The sequence below is a fragment of the Sebastes umbrosus genome, chromosome 18, assembly GCF_015220745.1.
Source record: "Sebastes umbrosus isolate fSebUmb1 chromosome 18, fSebUmb1.pri, whole genome shotgun sequence".
NCBI classification, from domain to species: domain Eukaryota; kingdom Metazoa; phylum Chordata; class Actinopteri; order Perciformes; family Sebastidae; genus Sebastes; species Sebastes umbrosus.
In genome coordinates this window covers 3,424,622-3,443,873 of record NC_051286.1, presented here as the reverse complement: position 1 = coordinate 3,443,873, position 19,252 = coordinate 3,424,622, and the positions used below count along the sequence as shown (strand labels likewise).

At 41.8% G+C, this 19,252-nt stretch overlaps 3 protein-coding genes across 8 annotated transcripts; all 3 read left to right on the top strand.

The window, feature by feature from the left end:
• The first annotated feature begins 362 nt into the window (after positions 1-362).
• vipas39 (VPS33B interacting protein, apical-basolateral polarity regulator, spe-39 homolog) lies at positions 363-6,026 on the top strand. The gene is made up of 19 exons (XM_037751601.1): positions 363-471; positions 1,552-1,644; positions 1,732-1,837; positions 1,941-2,078; positions 2,214-2,252; positions 2,637-2,701; positions 2,812-2,868; positions 3,055-3,147; positions 3,255-3,288; positions 3,530-3,632; positions 3,740-3,767; positions 3,906-3,979; positions 4,134-4,209; positions 4,353-4,487; positions 4,939-4,980; positions 5,063-5,239; positions 5,349-5,438; positions 5,541-5,645; positions 5,736-6,026. Exons 2-19 carry the CDS (start codon positions 1,552-1,554, stop codon positions 5,754-5,756), a joined length of 1,476 nt encoding a protein of 491 aa, XP_037607529.1. The 5' UTR covers positions 363-471; the 3' UTR covers positions 5,757-6,026.
• Positions 6,027-6,586: 560 nt separating this feature from the next.
• On the top strand, positions 6,587-11,846 carry gpr132b (G protein-coupled receptor 132b). Its single transcript, XM_037750090.1, has 2 exons — positions 6,587-7,059; positions 10,697-11,846. Exon 2 carries the CDS (start codon positions 10,730-10,732, stop codon positions 11,810-11,812), a length of 1,083 nt encoding a protein of 360 aa, XP_037606018.1. The 5' UTR covers positions 6,587-7,059; positions 10,697-10,729; the 3' UTR covers positions 11,813-11,846.
• A 1,914-nt stretch (positions 11,847-13,760) lies between these two features.
• mthfd1a (methylenetetrahydrofolate dehydrogenase (NADP+ dependent) 1a, methenyltetrahydrofolate cyclohydrolase, formyltetrahydrofolate synthetase) lies at positions 13,761-18,800 on the top strand. 6 transcript variants are annotated; one of them, XM_037749857.1, is made up of 12 exons: positions 13,761-13,807; positions 14,334-14,436; positions 14,911-14,995; positions 15,319-15,378; positions 15,645-15,698; positions 15,806-15,942; positions 16,159-16,259; positions 16,497-16,633; positions 16,727-16,838; positions 17,016-17,143; positions 17,551-17,625; positions 17,737-18,800. In XM_037749857.1, exons 2-11 carry the CDS (start codon positions 14,336-14,338, stop codon positions 17,602-17,604), a joined length of 969 nt encoding a protein of 322 aa, XP_037605785.1. In that variant the 5' UTR covers positions 13,761-13,807; positions 14,334-14,335; the 3' UTR covers positions 17,605-17,625; positions 17,737-18,800. The 6 variants fall into 6 exon arrangements, with proteins under 6 accessions (XP_037605785.1, XP_037605784.1, XP_037605780.1 ...); XM_037749856.1 differs by having other exon boundaries at positions 17,551-17,650; XM_037749852.1 differs by having other exon boundaries at positions 13,762-13,807; positions 17,769-18,800.
• Positions 18,801-19,252: the final 452 nt, after the last annotated feature.

Sequence of the window (19,252 nt, the reverse complement as noted above, 5' to 3'; positions counted from 1 at the left end):
CCAGAGCTTTCAGCTGACGGTATTGTCTGTGCAATATCGTTGATGCAATAAACATCAAGTGCAACTACCTTTGTTTACATTTTATTTATTACATCTACCCTACCTGTTTTACAAGTGCATTACCTCTGTTTACATTACATCTATTTTTTATATTTTATACCTCTAGTGTAACACTTCTGTTTATATTTATTTATTACATCTACTTTACCTGTTGTATTTGCTTTATAACTGTGTGTGTTTTACATGTTATATGTTTTATCTGCCTCGTTTAGTCTTGTCAAATATTTGTTTTAAAGCACTGACCAGAAGTGGAACTGTGAATCTCCTTGTATTTAATACGATGACAATAAAGCTTTCTATTCTATTCTATGATGACAGCCACCACAGTGTTCACTACAACTCCCAGCATGCTCCGCGCGGCCGGAAGTAGTACCGCCTCCCATCAGAGAAGAAGAGCAGCTGCAGCTGAAGGTAAAAACAGATGATCGATTCTGATCGATTATCAGTTTTAATCATGATATCTGTTGGATGAATGTACCGGTTATATGTCCGCGTGTGGTGACGTCACTGTTCCCGCTGTTTGTCATCAGAAATCAAAGAGTTACATCCGGTTAAAACACTGACGACTCTGTTAGCATGTTAGCATGTTAGCATGTTAGCATGTTAGCATGTTAGCATGTTAGCCTGCTAACCAGCTTCCTGCTGTCAGATAAACACAAATACACACACTACCTACTACACACAAAGTACACACACTACTACTACTACTACTACTACTACTATTCACAAAGTACACACAATATACACAGACTACTACTACTCACAAAATACACACAATATACACACAAAACATACACACAAAATACACACAAGATACACACATTATACTGACAAAATACACACAACATACACACAAAATACACACAATATACACACAAAACATACACACAAAATACACACAAGATACACACATTATACTGACAAAATACACACAACATACACACAAAATACACACAATATACACACAAAACATACACACAAGATACACACATTATACTGACAAAATACACACAACATACACACAAAATACACACAATATACACACAAAACATACACACAAAATACACACAAGATACACACATTATACTGACAAAATACACACAACATACACAAAATACACACATTATACTGACAAAATACACACAAAATACACACAATATACACACAACATACACACAATATACACACAAAATACACACAATATACACATTATACTGACAAAATACACACAATATACATATACACATAGCCAGGTGGACATCAACAGCTGACTTGTTATTAACACTGATACTGTGTTAATTAAACCAAAATAATACTAAATGTACATTTTAACAAACCTGATGCAGCATTTAAAAATCTAAAATCTTTTATTAATATATTATTATTATATATTATAGTAGAGCCACTCTCTGTCAGCAGCCGTCAGATGTAGAACACTGTACAGGTGAGGGGAACTAGTATCTGATCATAACGTACCTGCTGTGTGTCCAGATGATGAAGAGTAAAACAGACGAGGAAGACTACTGGAACAGCTCCAAGTTTAAAGCCTTCACCTTCGATGATGAAGACGACGAGTTCAGCAAGGTAAGACCTAAACCTACACACACCTGTACACCTGTGTTTTGGTACACCTGTGAGACCTTCAGGTGACGTTGTGTTTGTGTTTGTCAGTTAAAAGAGTCGAAGCAGGCGGTGAACAGCATCCGCCGCCTGGTGGAGGAAGACGACGATGAAGACGATGTGGAGAAGGTCAGCTGGAGTGGAGAGCCTGTCGGGAGTAAGACATCCTTACTCTTGTTGTTATTAAACACCTTTTGGAGAAGGCTGAACTGTGATTGGCTGCAGGGTGCAGGGGATCATTCTCCCGTGTGTCTCCTCAGGTATCGCCTGGTCAGTCAGTGAGACGGCTGCGTCCAATCAGAGGACAGAAAGAGAGCCCGCCTTCCCCAAAATCAACACTGACGCAGCAACGATCAGCAAGAGTCACTCAGGATACTCTCTGAGCTCTCTGTTCAAAGGTGAGACAGGTGGTGGACAGGTGAGACAGGTGGACAGACAGGTGGTGGACAGGTGAGACAGTTGGTGGACAGGTGAGACAGGTGACTCAGGAACATGAATGAAACACACTGAATATTTAATCTGTTTCTCCGCAGGAAAAACTAAAGGAGGAAACTTCCAGTCGTTCACTGACTGTGAGTCTGAACTACCCTCTGAGTGAGTGAGTGAGTGAGTGAGTGAGTGAGTGAGTGAGTGAGTGATTGAGGAAGTGAGTAAGTGAGGAAATGAGTGAGTGAGAGAGAGAGTGAGGAAGTGAGTGAGGAAGTGAGTAAGGAAATGAGTGAGTGAGTGAGTGAGTGAGTGAGTGAGTGAGTGAGTATGTGAGTGAGGAAGTTAGTATGTGAGTGAGCGAGTGATGAAGTGAGTGAGTGAGTGAGTGAGCGAGTGAGCGAGAGAGCGAGCGAGCGAGCGAGTGAGGAAGTGAGTGAGTGACTGAGGAAGTGAGTATTTGAGTGAGTGAGTGAGTGAGCGAGCGAGTGAGCGAGCGAGCGAATAATACTAATGTTTTTGTGTTTTAGCATTCAGCGACTCGTCTGTCAGGCTCTACGCTCCAGAACTCCGAAAACCCAAATCTGAATACAAGGTAACAACAAGACTGATAAACTGATTAAAGACTGATAAACTGATTAAAGACTGATAATCATATTTTTTTTCTGGTGTACTAATGATGATGTCATCATGTTGTGATGTCAGGATTATGTCAGTGATTGGTCACCCGAGGAAACGGTCCAGAGAATGCAGCAAGGAAAGGTAACACACCTGTCTGTCTGTGCTGTGTTTATACTCTGTGATACATTGTAGTGTATGAATAAAGTATTGTAGTGTATAAATACAGTTTAGTACTACAGTATAGTACTACAGTATAGTACTACAGTGTAGTACTACAGTATAGTACCACAGTATAGTATCAGTGTCTTTATACCGTGTATGTTTCAGGTTGTGTCTCTGGAGAAGTTTCGTTCTCTTCAGGACAAACTGTTGCTCCTGGATTACGCCGTCGCCGCACACGACGGAAACGTCATCACTGCCGTAACTTTATTTATAATCTCATCACAACAACATTTTGAATATATAAACTTTATTAACAACTTTATCAAAAACAACTGACAGCACACTGTCTGTTTTTTTCCTTTCAGGTTTTAATTTATTTAAAGAGGACTCTGAGTAAAGGTGAGCCCTGCTGGTTCAGACTCCTGGATCAGTCAGACCTGGTCCTGGATCAGTCAGACCTGGTCCTGGATCAGTCAGACTTGGTCCTGGATCAGTCAGACTTGGTCCTGGATCAGTCAGACCTGGTCCTGGATCAGTCAGACTTGGTCCTGTATCAGTCAGACCTGGTCCTGGATCAGTCAGACTTGGTCCTGGATCAGTCAGACCTGGTGTTATTGACTCTTTGTGTTTTCCTGCTCAGAGGTTTTGTTTCGGGAGTTGGAGTCCAGACAGACGGCTCTGAGACATTTGATCCACTATCTGACTGAAACCAGAGACCAGAGGCTGCTGCTGGAGCTGCTCAGGTCTCTGCTCACACCTGTACCTGTATATGAACACACCTGGACACATCTGGTTTAACGTACATGTACAGTATTTATCTGATGGGTTTTCTTCTTCTGGTCCTCCTCAGAGCTCTGGGCAGGACGGAGGACGTAGCGGTACGTACAACACACTACCAACACACTACCAACACACCCGCGGTACACAGTTCTAGTAGTACACATCTAAAGTATCAGTGGTACACATCAGACCGGCTGGAAGCTGATGTCATTTCCTGTCTGTTTCCACGGTGACAGCTGCTGCAGTATAAAGAACACCTGAACATCGCCGATGAAAACAAGAGGCGTGATTTCCTGAAGAGCTGCATCGGGTGAGTGATATACAAATACTCTGAACTGAGGAAGTTTACTTACTTTACTCTGACCTGTATACAAATACACATTTTAATGAAAGTTTCTCTCTGCAGCTGTTTGTTGTTTATTTATTGTCTCTTTAGATTTGTTTGTTTGTTTGTTTGTTTCCAGTCTTCCATTTTCTCCAGAAGATTCTGTTCATGTTCAGGATCACTACACTCTGCTGGAGAGACAAGTCATCATCGAGGTCAGGAAGACGCAAAACCAGTTTCAACCAGTTTACATTGCCATAAACCAGTTTAGACATACTTAAACCAGTAATAGTTGTGTTTAGTTTGAACCAGTTTAGACAGCCTTAAACCAGTCCTTTCCTGTCTGTGTTGTTTCCAGGCAACCGACCGACAGGCTGAGCGTGGAGGGAAGGTGGATATCTTCCAGAAGTTTCCCCGACGAGCTTCGATCCTCAACATGCCGCTGACCACAACACTCTACTACTGCTGCTTCTACCACTACACCGAGTCTGAGGTTAGTCTGAGTTTAACTAAACCAGTCGGTACTTAAACCAATTAAATTGAATCAGATAATTTAAACCAGTTTAATTTAAACCAGTTTAGTTCATCCAGATAATTTAGACTAGTTTAATTGAACCAGTTTAGTTGAACCAGATCATTTGAACCAGTTTAATTGAACCAGATCATTTGAACCAGTTTAATTGAACCAGTTTAATTGAACCAGTTTAGTTGAACCAGATCATTTGAACCAGTTTAATTGAACCAGTTTAGTTGAACCAGATCATTTGAACCAGTTTAATTGAACCAGATCATTTGAACCAGTTTAATTGAACCAGTTTAGTTGACACAGATCATTTGAACCAGTTTAATTGAACCAGTTTAGTTGAACCAGATCATTTAAACTAGTTTAGCTGTTCCAGATCATTTGAACCGGATCAGTTGAGTCTGTCTCTTTCTGTTCTCAGGGAACCTACAGCAGTCCGTTGAACATCCGTCAGACCTTCAAGGTGTGTAGAGACGTTGTTTAAACATGTTACAGGTAAACTTTGTGTCCTTTGGGTTTCTCACCTCGTTGACCTTTGACCTCAGATTTCGGAAAAGCAGTACTTTGTGACGGCGTTGGCGGCGCGGGCGAAGCTGAAGGCGTGGTTGGACGTGGACGCTTTGTTCACCAGCAGGAACTGGCTCGGCTTCACCAAGAAAAAATCACCGCTCAGCTTCCAACGAGTCGTCGACATCCTGCAGAAAAACTCCGCCCCCACACAGGTGAGGGAGTGTACCACTTTGATTGACAGGTGTATCATTTGATTGACAGGTGTACCCTTTGATTGACAGGTGTACCATTTGATTGACAGGTGTATCATTTGATTGACAGGTGCTGCAGGACTACGTGGCGCTGGTTGATGATGCGGAGCTCAGGATCTCTTTGGCTCAGAAACATAAATGTCACGACATCGTCATCAATGTGAGACTGTTTACGTTAATACTGCTCTCTGATTGGATGATTGTTTTAATTTAAATTTAAATTGTTGTGATGTCATGACTGGTGTGTCTCTGGGCCAATCAGACGTACCGGGACCTGAAGGACCGGCAGCAGTTGCTAGGATACCGGGGGAAGGTGGAGAGAGGATCGGCGGAGGAGAGGAAGATCGACGAGCTGCTCAAAAACACGGTGAGGAGGAGGAAGAGGAGGAGGAGGAGGTGACATCTTCATCATCTTCATCATGTGACCTGACTCACGGTTTTTCTTCTTCTCTTTCAGCAAATCCGGTGGAAGAACTGATGATCCCGTTTCAACTAAAGACTTTTACTTTGAAACAAAAGAGGCTGTTTCCTGTGTGAAGAGAAGAGCCGTCGCCATGACAACAGGAGAGTTCAGTCAGATCACATCAGCTTCAGTCTCAATCGGTCGCCGAGAGGAACGCTTCGTTTGGCTCCGCCCACAGAACACGGGGTGGGTGGGGCTTGTATTTCTGCTGAGTCATCGCTTCAACATTCCTCTTGATTTTATAAATATGAATGTAAAAAAACATTAAAATATTATTTAAATGGATTTTGTATTTTCTACTGGAAGAGGAGGAGAGAGGAGAGAGGAGAAGAGGATGGAGAAAAGGAGAGAAAAGAAGAGAGGATAAAAGGAGGGAGGAGGAGAGAAGAAGAGAAGAGAGGAGGAGAAGAGGAAGAGGAGAGAAAAGAAGAAGAGAGGAGGAGACAAGAGGATAAAAGGAGGGAGGAGGAGGAGAGAGGAAGAAGAGAGGAGATAAAAGAAGAAGAGAGGAGACAGGAGGAGAAGAGAGGATAAAAGGAGGGAGGAGGAGGAGAGAGGAAGAGAAGAGAGGAAGACGAGAAGAGGAGAAGAGAGGAAGAGGAGAGAAAAGGAGGAGAGGAGACAGGAGGAGGAGAGAGGAAGAGAAGAGAGGAGGAGGAGAAGAGAGGAAGAGGAGGAAAAAGGAGAAAGGAGGAGAGAGGAAGGGAAGAGGGAGGAGGAAAAGAGAGAAGAGGAGGGAGGAGGAGAAGAGAAGAGGGAGGAGGAGAAGAGAGGAAGAGAAGAGGGAGGAGGAGAGAGGAAGAGGAGAGAGGAGAAGAGAGGGGGAAGGAGGAGAAGTGTATATACTGTACATGTGTATATATTTATACACACTATATATATACAGTATATATACATATACACACGCGTATATATAAACACATGTATATAAACATGTCCACCAGGTGTAGGAGGAGTCCTGCAGCAGTATCAGCTGGTGGCCACCAGATGGCAGCTGTTTCTTCAAACTTTTCTCTGTAAAGTTAAATCTTATTTGATGTGATGCGTTCAGGTTCCTGCTAATCAATCAATCAGACTGATTATTGATGATCAGTTCTGTGTTTTCAGAGTAAAAGCAGCTTCCTGTTGTTTTTTTGTGTCATGAAGAAGAACCGGATGAATAAATGATGATGAAGTGATAAATTAAATATGTAAGATGAATAAATGATGATGCTGTAGTAGTCTGTGTCGTCACGTGACCTCAGCGGGACGTCACGTCACATCACAGAGAATCAGAGCAGCACGAGGAGGAGACACCCGGAGGACACACGAGACAGCGGTGAGTTTATACCTTTTATAATCACTGTTATACATCCATGTACTTTTACACGGTCAAAGTACATCATAGTATTCTGATACTTTAATACTACTATGTAGCATGGTACTAAAATACACCTGTAGTATTTATAGTTTTACTTATCAATAATAATTCCAGTTACAGTTGTCACATGATGATCATATAGTGCTCTTAGAATATATCTATTTATACTTTTTACACTTTATACTTTTTATTTTACTACCACTAATAACTAATAATGAATGACTTTATTTTATTATATTATTACTGTTTAATACATAATTAACTTTATAATTCAAACATTAAAAAGAACAGCTTTGATGTTAGCAGGTTGTAATTAAACACCTTTATATAATAATAATAATAATAATAATATTAATAATAATAATATATCTGATATTTATACTTTATACACTTTATACTTTTCATTTTACTACCAGTAATAACTAATAATGAATGACTATTACTGTTTAAAACATAATTTACTTTATAATTCAGACATTAAAAAGAACAGTTTTGATGTTAGCAGGTTGTGTAAATCACCTTTATATAATAATAATAATAATAATAATAATAATAAATATTATTATTAATAATAATAATAATAATATTTATATAATAATAATATTTATTATTATTATAATTATTATAATTGTTAAAATAATATGTGTTGTTGTTTAGAAATCAAATGTGGAAGTACAACAATAATATTCCTAAAATGTTTTCACAGTATAACAATTATACAACCGTATACTGTCATATCATATACATACTTTATTACATTAAATACACATGATACTTTGTATATTTTAATGATCCTATAATACACATAATAATATTACTGTTTAGATGAGGTTGAATTTATTGTGACAGTCATAGTACTTGTATTAATGTTATGCTACAGTACATATATATACATACAAACACATTGTATATACTATATATTAATATTGCTAACAGTAATGGTGATCATATCACAACATTATACATATATTATTACTACAACGATATATAGTATAATACTTGGATGTATTGTTACTGTGACATAAGGTATATAAATAATACACAGTATATGTATTACTCCATCATATACTGTACTATCACTAACAATCATCAATATTGTTGTGTTATTACTACAACATCCCATAATATATGTTTTCACTTGAAACACTTTCTATAACTACAGTATTCTTCACTGTATTATACTCATGTATACACTGATCCAATATTATTATGTTTATATAGTGGAACAATAATATTTATATAATAACAGCTTTGTTTTTATATTAATTAATTAATCAATTAATTGGCTTCATGCGTGAATCGATCAGTGATCAATAGCAGAGGAGTCTGTTTGTCTTTAAATCATCTTCATTCATCATAATAATTAATGTGTGTTTCAGCTAAAGAGGTCAATGATCAATAATTAAATCTCTGCCCCGCCCACCTCCAGCATTCAGAGCTCCTGATTGGACGCTGCTGTCAGTCATAGTTTGATTGACAGGTGTTTAAACGCAGACGACATCAAAACATTCATTTAACATTAAACATTAATGTCTGATGTTCTTTGTCTCTACTGGAAACAGCAGCTGCGCTCTGATTGGCTGTTTGCACTCTGACCTCATCATGTCCGACCAATCAAATCAAACAACACATGTTTTTCACTTCCAATCAATAATTAAATTTTAATTTAAATCAGAGAGCATGATGGGAGTTTAGTCAGAAAGTTTCATTAGAGGAAGAGCTACGAGAAGAGGAAGAACGTGGTTTGATAGAAAGGTAAAATAACTGTGAAAAACATGTCACTCCAGATTTTAAATTTTTATGAGCCTGAGAGACTGAACCTGGAGATACGTGACTTCCGGCCGATGGTTTTATGCTGAGTGTTTGACATGTCTCATGTCTATAACCCGTTATTGTGGCAGGGATTTCCTGTCGACTGACAGGAAACAGAAAAGCTGATTGTCTTCCTTTCTGAAAGTTCAAGTAAAAATTACATTTACTTTACCTTTCCAGCAGAAGATCGTGTTTGATAATGGAACAATCAATGTGGTTTGTTTGTTTGGTTTCCTGCTGATGATTCATGTCATTATACTCGTCACTATTTTCTCGGCTGCGACAGGAAGTCAGATTTTATCTACTTACTGGATGAACTTTGATAAACTTTAGCTGATATAAAACATAAAGACTTCAATACATATTGGAGTTCTCAGAAACAGCTGCGGACAAAACAATCTGAGCTCAAAGTGCCGGTGGTATTTGATCTGGAGCTCTCAATCATATCACATGATCATCATCACCAGAGGGGATTTATATTTAAACTGTTTTAAGCCAACGAGACGTCCTTAAAGCATTTTAAAAAGCAAACAATTTAAGCGTAGACTCCTCACGTAAAGACGATGGTGTAGGAGGCGATAACGTAGAGTTGATAACGTAAAGGCGATACATAGACATGATAACATAGAGATGATAACGTAGAGGCGATAACGTAGAGATGATAACGTAGAGGCGATAACGTAGAAGCGATAACGTAGAGATGATAACGTTGAGGCGATAACGTAGAAGCAATAACGTAGAGATGATAACGTAGAGGCGATGACGTAAAGACGTAGAGATGATAACGTAGAGGCGATAACGTAGAAGCGATAACCTAGAGATGATAACGTACAGGCGATAACGTAGAGACGATAACGTAGAGATGATAACGTAGAGATGATAAGGTAGAGGCGATAACGTAGAGACGTAGAGATGATAACGTAGAGATGATAACATAGAGACGTAGAGATGATAACGTAGAGATGATAACGTAGAGATGATAACATAGAGACGTAGAGATGATAACGTAGAGATGATAACGTAGAGATGATAACGTAGAGGGGATAACGTAGAGATGATAATGTAGAGATGATAACGTAGAGATGATAACGTAGAGATGATAACATAGAGACGTAGAGATGATAACGTAGAGATGATAACGTAGAGATGATAACATAGAGACGTAGAGATGATAACGTAGAGATGATAACGTAGAGATGATAACGTAGAGGGGATAACGTAGAGATGATAATGTAGAGATGATAACGTAGAGATGATAACGTAGAGACGTAGACATGATAACGTAGAGATGATAACGTAAAGACGATAACATAGAGACGTAGATATGATAACGTAGAGATGATAACGTAGAAATGATAACGTAAAGATGATAACGTAGAGATGATAACGTAGAGATGATAACGTAGAGATGATAACGTAGAGGGGATAACGTAGAGATGATAACGTAGAAATGATAACGTAGAAATGATAACGTAGAGATGATAACGTAGAGATGATAACGTAGAAATGATAACGTAGAGATGATAACGTAGAGATGATAACGTAGAGATGATAACATAAAGGCGATAACGTAGAGATGATAACGTAGAGATGATAACGTAGAGATGATAACGTAGAGATGATAACGTAAAGGCGATAACGTAGAGATGATAACGTAGAGATGATAACGTAGAGATGATAACGTAGAGATGATAACGTAAAGGCGATAACGTAGAGATGATAACGTAGAGATGATAACGTCTCTCTCTCATTTTTGTGACTTTTATTTCTTTGTCTTCTGCAGACGAGCTGATTTTGAATCTTATTGGTCGACATCATGCACACGCTTCCGGAGACGGAGACACTTTCTCCGACCAACAGCACTAGTTTGATGGTGTGCGAGCCGCCGTACAACGACGGTCGTCTGCCGCTCGTGCTGCTGTACTGCGTGGTGCTGGCTGTCGGACTGCCGGCTAACCTGCTGACCGTCTACCTCACCTGGCTGCAGGTGTGCAGGAAGAACGTGCTGGGCGTGTACCTGTTGAGCCTGTCGTTTTGTGACCTCACCTACCTGGGCACTCTGCCGCTGTGGACGCACTACGTCAGCAAAGGTCACTGGTGGCCGTGGAGCTCGGTCGCCTGCAAGGTAACGGGCTACATCTTCTTCAACAACATGTACATCAGCATCTTCCTGCTCTGCTGCATCTCCTGCGACCGATACGTTGCCGTGGTCTACAGCGTGGAGTCCCGCGGCCTCCGCCGGCAGCGCATCGCCGCCCTCATCGCAGTCGCCATCCTGCTGGTGGTCGCCTTGGGTCACGTCCCCGTCTTCACCATGAGGGAGGGCGACGCCGCCGAGGGCAACCGCCGCTGCTTTGAGCCGAGTCAAAGCAACGCCACGGTGACGGGCTTCAACTACGCCCGCTTTGTCGTGGGCTTCCTGATCCCGCTGCTGGTGCTGGTGGTGACGAACCGCAGCATCCTCGCCAACGTGCAGCGCAGCACGGGGCTGTGGCGGGAACAGAAGGAGCGCGTTCGCTGGCTGGCGGTGGCGGTGGTGGCGCTGTTCCTGGTCTGCTTCGCCCCGTACCACATCATCCTGCTGGTCCGGGCCGTCATCTACCACTTCCAGCCGGAGGACGGCACCTGTCTGTTCGAGAGGACCATGTACACGCCCTACACCATCTCGCTGGGTCTGTCCACCGTCAACAGCGCCGTCAACCCCATCCTCTACGTCCTGTCCAGCGACAACATCCGCAAAGAGCTGAGCCGAGGCCTCACGCAGGTCTGTGACCGAGCGCACCGGAGACCACGATCCGACAGCAGCCAGAACCGGATCCAGCCCATCAGGAGCTCCTCAGAGCTGAATGTGGTGACCGAGACCGAGAGACCCCACGGAGGAAAACCACCAGGGACCTGAAAGGCCCACCTCCGCTGGACTCTACTGGTCCCTGCTGGACTCTGGTCCCTGCTGGTCTCTGCTGCTGGACTCTACTGGTCCCTGCTGGACTCTGCTGGTCCCTGCTGGTCTCTGCTGCTGGACTCTACTGGTCCCTGCTGGACTCTGCTGGTCTCTGCTGCTGGACTCTACTGGTCCCTGCTGGACTCTGCTGGTCTATGCTGCTGGACTCTACTGGTCCATGCTGGACTCTGGTCCCTGCTGGACTCTGCTGGTCTCTGCTGTTGGACTCTACTGGTCCTTGCTGGACTCTGCTGGTCTCTGCTGGACTCTACTGGTCTATGCTGCTGGACTCTGCTGGTCTATGCTGTTGGACTGTACAGGTCCCTGCTGGACTCTGCTGGTCTCTGCTGGACTCTACTGGACCCTGCTGGACTTTGCTGGCCTCTGCTGGCCTCTACTGGACTCTACTGGACTCTACTGGACCCTGCTGGACTTTGCTGGCCTCTGCTGGCCTCTACTGAACTCTACTGGTCCCTGCTGGACTTTACCGGTCCCTGCTGGACTCTACTGGACCCTGCTGGACTCTATTGGACTCTACTGGTCTCTGCTGCTGGACTCTACTGGTCCCTGCTGGACTAGCTTTAGCATAATAACCGGAAACGTCTTTCTCAACATTTTTTCGTCTTGTAAATTTCCACCAGGAACAGGAAGTGACATCATCTCTAAAGGAGTCTAGATGTAGTCTGTAAATAGTGACCCGGCGAGATAATAATAATAATTTTATTTGTAGAGCACTTTTCAAGCACAAAGTGCTTTCCAAGGAAATTCACATCCTGTACAACAGAATACACTGAAACATAAATAATTAAATAAAAAACAATAGAATGGGAAAATAAAGAAACAAGCATTTACATATTCATACAGTAACATATACACACATATACACACATATACACATCAGCACACAAGCATACAGAAGACTATAATTCAGCTGATTGAAAAGCCGTTCTATAAAAGTGTTTTTTAAAGGGACTGTTTGTAACTTTCAGAAATGCTTGTTAACAGCGACACCTGTGGCCGTTAAGTCAACGAAAGTCAGCGTCGGGTTCAAGCTTGTGCTCGCTCTACATAGACATGAACGAGCATCGCTCAAAACAGTGAGGCGACACACGTCAGCTAAAACCACAATATCACTCTATATTTCAGCTGCTTGGCAGTAATGTTAGCTGACCAGACGAAGGTCTCTCCATGAATCACTGCTGATCCTAGTGATGGCTTTTCCTGCTTCAGCGCAGGCTGAGGCAGCGGGGCTCCGCAGCGAGTAACGTTATCGTCTCCGCCTGCAGCCGGAGTGAGAAGGAAGACACCGGCACCCGGTCGGTAACGAGATGACAACGTTTCGGGAAACCTCTGTTGGTCTGGAGGAGCTGCAGCAGTTATTTCTGCACAAACTTCCATTCACTAGATATTCTCAGAGCTAAACTAACTCTCCTGCAGTGTGGAGGTAGCGCGAGTTCACGTCTAGAGGTGGAGCGAGTACGCAAGAACGCGTGCGGTGTGAAGGCGAGCACGGAGAGGAGCAGAGTACAGCGGCCACACGCGAGCGTGCATGTTGTCCCGACCCGGCACATTTATACGCTTAAAAAGTTACAAACAGTCCCTTTAAGACGGGATTTAAAAGTTGTGACAGAGTCTGCTGATCTGATGCTCATTGGAGGACTGGTCCAGAGTCCATCTCCCGTCTTTGCAAAAATAATAAAGTCTGTGACTTAAAACTCTGAGACTGAAGACACATTGTCTTTAGATCTGAGAGGGTGTCAGACGTCTCCCTGTATTTTACTGCACATCTTATCTTTGTGTTTAACTGTCAATAAATAACTCTGTGGTCATCAATAATGTTTTCTGAGTAGTTTTGTCACTATTGAGCCTCCATAGGTCAAACTACTCAGAGAGACGCCCACACTCAGGAATAACAGAACAAACAGACACACTCACTCTCTGCTCGTCTGTCAGGTAAGTGACCGTTACTCCTGCAGCTCTCTCTCTCTCACACATTACATATACAATCTGACATTATTAAACACGTCCTCACGTGTGTCTGCAGCTGCACAGATGCATCATGGGAAGCTTTCAAGGCTGTTGTTTTGTTACCGTGGTGAAGAGACGACTTGTGTTTTGTGTGCAGCTGCAGTCTGAAAGTTTCACTTGAAGTGTTTTTAATCATTAACGTGGTCAGAAGTCCGTTTGTCTCTTCTCCCAGTGAACAGGGACTCTTTGCATAAACTTTATTTGAGTTATTTATACTTCATGTGGAGAAAGTGCTGACGTGGCGCTTTATGTCTGTACAGATGTTGACAGACTTTTACTGCTCCTCTACATTTATCTGACCGCTGCTTTGTAATCACCTCGTCCTTCAAATCTCTGCAGAGGAAATAATAAAGTAAATAACGAAACATATTAAAGGAACAGTTCTGTTGTTAAAGTTTCCAGCTGTACGGTATGTTTACTGATGCTCTCTCTAACTGTCTCTCTCTCTCAGTTATGTTATCCTTGGCCGCCCTCTCGCTGCGTCTCCGGGTCTCCGGTTGCCAAGGAGGCAGGCGCTCCATGGCAACTGTCGTCTCCGGAAACAAAACGTCCAAGTGAGAACTGACCTTGGGTCTTTAAGAGAGAACTGATCCTGGATCTGTATGAGAGAACTGATCCTGGATCTGTGTGAGAGAGAACTGATCATGGGTCTTTAAGAGAGAACTGATCCTGGATCTGTGTGAGAGAGAACTGATCATGGGTCTTTAAGAGAGAACTGATCCTGGATCTGTGTGAGAGAGAACTGATCCTGGTTCTGTATGAGAGAACTGATCCTGGATCTGTGTGAGAGAGAGAACTGATCCTGGGTCTGTGTGTGAGAGAGAACTGATCCTGGATCTGTATGAGAGAACTGATCCTGGTTCTGTGTGAGAGAACTGATCCTGGTTCTGTGAGAGAACTGATCCTGGTTCTGTGTGAGAGAGAACTGATCCTGGTTCTGTGTGAGAGAACTGATCCTGGTTCTGTGTGAGAGAACTGATCCTGGTTCTGTGTGAGAGAGAGAACTGATCCTGGTTCTGTGTGTGCAGGTTGGTGAGGGAGCGGCTGCAGATTGAGGTGGAGAAGATGTCGAGTCGGTTCTCCGGGTTCAGACCTGGTCTGGTGGTCCTCCAGGTGAGTGTTATAATGTGAGTTTAGAGAGTCCTGCTGTTAGAGGAGCAGCTCAGGACCTGGACTCAGAGTGAAACTGGTCTGAAGTGGTCTGAAGTGGTCTGTGTTTACTGCAGCTGCTCCTCCTCTCAGAGTCAATCAGGATCAAGCAGGTTCAGCTGTGGAGGCCCAGGTACTCTCACAGGTCCCAGTTCAGCACTGCTGTTAGTACAAAATGTACAAAGTACGAAAATGGAAGTACTCAAGTAAAGTACAAGTACCTCAAACGTGTACTCTGGTGCAGTAGTTGAACAGATGCTGATGTTTCAGGTGTTGGTGTGTTTCAGGTTGGAGACAGAGACGACTCTAATCTGTACATCAGCACCAAACTGAAGGCTGCAGCCCAGGTGAGACACAACGCACACATTTCAATGAGACGTGAGCATAAAATGAAAACAGGCTGATAATAATAATAATAATAATAATAATAATAATAACATTAATAATAATAATAATAACAACAACATTAATAATAATAATAATAATAATAATAACAACATTAATAATAATAATAATAATAATAATAACATTAATAATAATAATAATAATGATAATTTAGTTTTATTAAAGTTTGATCATAGCTTTAATAACATTTTCAGTTTCTCATCTGCAGATTGGAATCGATGCGAAACACCTGAGACTGCCGAAGACAGCAACACAGGAGGAGGTCAGTGATACACCTCCACCTCACAACGTCCACCTGTTAACGTCCACCCGACAAAATCCACCCATCAACGTCCACCTGACAGCTTCCTGTCTCCTGTGTTCCTGCAGGTCCTGCAGAGAATCCTGTCCATCAATGAGAACTCGTCTGTCCACGGTCTGATCGTCCAGCTTCCTCTGGACTCTGTGAACTCCATGGACACTGAACTCATCACCAATGCCGTCTCTCCAGAGAAAGACGTGGACGGGTGAGTGTCCACAGGAAGTCCCCGACAGGACGTTTGTCTTCTTATTTTCTCTTCAGATCCTGGAGAGTTTTCCTTCGGTGGTTTCTAGTTTGTGTTTTCTGTGAATTTAAATTTGTTTCCTCTCTGATCCTGATCAGCTGCTCTAACTTTATACATATATATCTATCTATATATATGTGTGTGTGTGTGTGTGTGTGTGTGTGTGTGTGTGTGTAGTCTGAGCTGTATTAATGCAGGGAAGTTGTCTCGAGGTGATCTGAAAGACTGTTTCATCCCCTGCACCCCCAACGGCTGCATGGAGCTCATCAGACAGACAGGTCAGTTCATTTAACCCTTTAACATGATTGACACTAAAAAACTTCAAAACTCTTCCTCCTCCTCTTCTTCATCACTCAGTGATACATGAAACACATCTTGACATCATTCACTTCCCCAGAATATCATTATATCTGATGACCATCCACAATAATCGTTCTCTGAGATGATGTCACATGCTCTGAGATGATGTCACGTACACACATATGCCTCACCTGTGACTCCCTGTTCCGCTGTAGGCGTGTCTGTGATGGGGAAACACGCGGTTGTGATTGGTCGCAGTAAGATCGTTGGAGCACCAATGCATGACCTGCTGCTGTGGAACCACGCCACTGTGACCACCTGTCACTCAAAGACCCCGGACCTACCTGAACAGGTGACGTCGCTCACCTGGATACTGAGGATGATTATGTCTGACTGATGCTGCGTTTCCTGTCTGACTAATGATGCGTTTCCTGTCTGACTGCAGGTGGGCCGGGCTGATATCCTGGTGGTGGGGATGGGCCGAGCGGAGATGGTGAGAGGAGAGTGGGTGAAGGAGGGAGCTGTGGTCATCGACTGTGGAATCAACCACATACCAGGTACACACTGACACTACATCTGATACTACAGCTAATGTACATCTACTACATCTTTGTGCTGCTGACCAAGCAGCGGTATTTGGCGAGTTGGGAGTGCGAACGTGTCGTGATACCTGACGGGTAGAAGCAGGTTTATTTGTGTGTGACCTTTGACCTCTGAGTCATCCTCTCTGTCAGATGAGACGAAGGCGAGTGGTAAACGGGTCGTCGGAGACGTCCACTACGCCTCAGCCAATCAGAGAGCGGGATTCATCACACCTGTTCCAGGAGGGGTGGGGCCGATGACAGTGGCCATGCTCATGGAGGTAATTCAGTTCATTTTATTTTTACTTCATTTTTATTTTAATTTAGTTTGAATTAAGTGATTTTTTTAATTTTCAATTTTCTTTTCTATTTATTTTTATAATTATTATTTAATTCTTAATTCTTTTTTAATTTCTACATTTAACACAACAAACATATTTATATATTTATTCTTCACTCTGTGTCTTAAGGCTTTAATTAAATGTGAGACTCATTAAGTTCTAATTATCGTGTCCTGCAGATCTTTCTGTTCCCTCTGAGGTTAACAACTGATTAGTCGACATTCGTCCAATCAGAACTCAGTGTTCCAACAGGGTTCTCTGGTTCTTTACAGATGAAACATCTGGTATATAAACATCTGTAGGTTTGTTTTAATGCATGTAATGACAACATGTTGTTTTTGTTTCAGAACACGGTGCAGAGCGCTCAGCGGTTCCTCCTGAAGAACCAGCTGAGGAGGTGAAACTCTGCAGGAACTCTGAAGGTAAAAGGCGTGAACAGGTAGACAGGTAAGAACAGGCAGACAGGTAGACAGGTGTGAACAGTTAGACGGGTGTAAATGTCTTGATGTTATTTGTATGTGTCCACCTGTCAGTCTGACTTCAGGGTAACACTGTGCTCTCGCAGCTCTTCGACCTTTAAACTGGACTGACTGAGGCCGTCGTCATGGCAACAGCAGCAGAGACGTCTCCTGCTGGAGTCAACAGGAACTGATCAAATAATGTGATCAATGTATTGATTATTGACTCAATCAGTGTTTCAAATCATTAATGGATCATTAATCTGATATAAAGAATAGTAATTTTTTTTAGAGTTTATTAGTTTATTTGGTTTCCTGTTTACAGTCCTGACGATCAATAAAGTTTGAGCTTCTTCAAACATCCGAACATAAAGATTTAATTTGTATATTTATGTTTTTATTCAGGGAACAGACTTCAAGTTCAAAAGGTCAAAAACAGCAGATTAAAAAAAGAACATTAAATGAAAAGAAATAAATTATTAATAATAATAATAATAATAAATTAATTAAATAATTCCAATAATCAGTAATATTTCACTCATAAAACCGTCACCAGTATTAAAACATTCTCTGAAAAATCTGCTGAAAAAACAACCAGCAGAAAAAAGTAGATTGAAGTGAACATATTATTGATCTCTATTATTATAACTAATTATAGAATTGATTGATTATAGAGATATAAAATCTATATGGTGCTGATTTGTTGTAATTGTGTAAATCTCTTTATAACGTGGTGCTCTACAAATAAAGTTTATTATATGTTAATGTCAAACTAAAAACATTTCGTCGTGTCGTCTTCCTCTGCTGTTGGGAGATAATCAGGCGTTTGATTGACAGCTGTGTGACGTCATCAGCGCTTGAGTCACTAATTAAGTTGATTGACGAGTGTGACCGTCGTTTTAATTGATTCCTGAAATAACTGCGAGACGGCGGAGGAGTGTGAATATTCTCTGTCACGTTTCATTTATTTCTTTAATAACTTCATGTTTCATTCATCAATCAGTGTTATCAATACAGCTCCATCTGTTATCAACTGCTTGTGATTCTGAAGGATGTAAAATGGTTTTATGAAGATGTTTAAACACTCAGAATATATTTGTATCATAATAATTAAAATATATTTTATGCAAACACTCAAAGTTTTCATGCTTTTGATTTGAGTTTAACGACTTTCTCTTTTTAAACAAACTAAAACATGTTTGAGTGGCAGGTGAGGAACATATTAATCATATTAATATTAAAACACTGCAGATGGTACACAATGATTTTACAACATTTCAACTAAAGTGCGATTAAATCGACCCTTTTAGAGCCGACGTCATGATGAGGTCACGGTGTTAGCTGGAGGCAAAACAAAGGAAAGACTGGAGGCTAACACTAGCAGTGGGCTAAAGTTACACATCTAAAATGTCATCTTGCTGTGATGTTGGGCGCCAGAATCCAGATATCACAGACATCTGAGATGACAAACTGTGATTCGAGGCTCTAGCGAGCTACAATATCAGAGAAACGTTCTCAACTAACACTGGTGATCCTGGAGAGTGAGTGACGGCACATGTTGAGAGAAACTAGTATTTTCTTCAGCCATTGT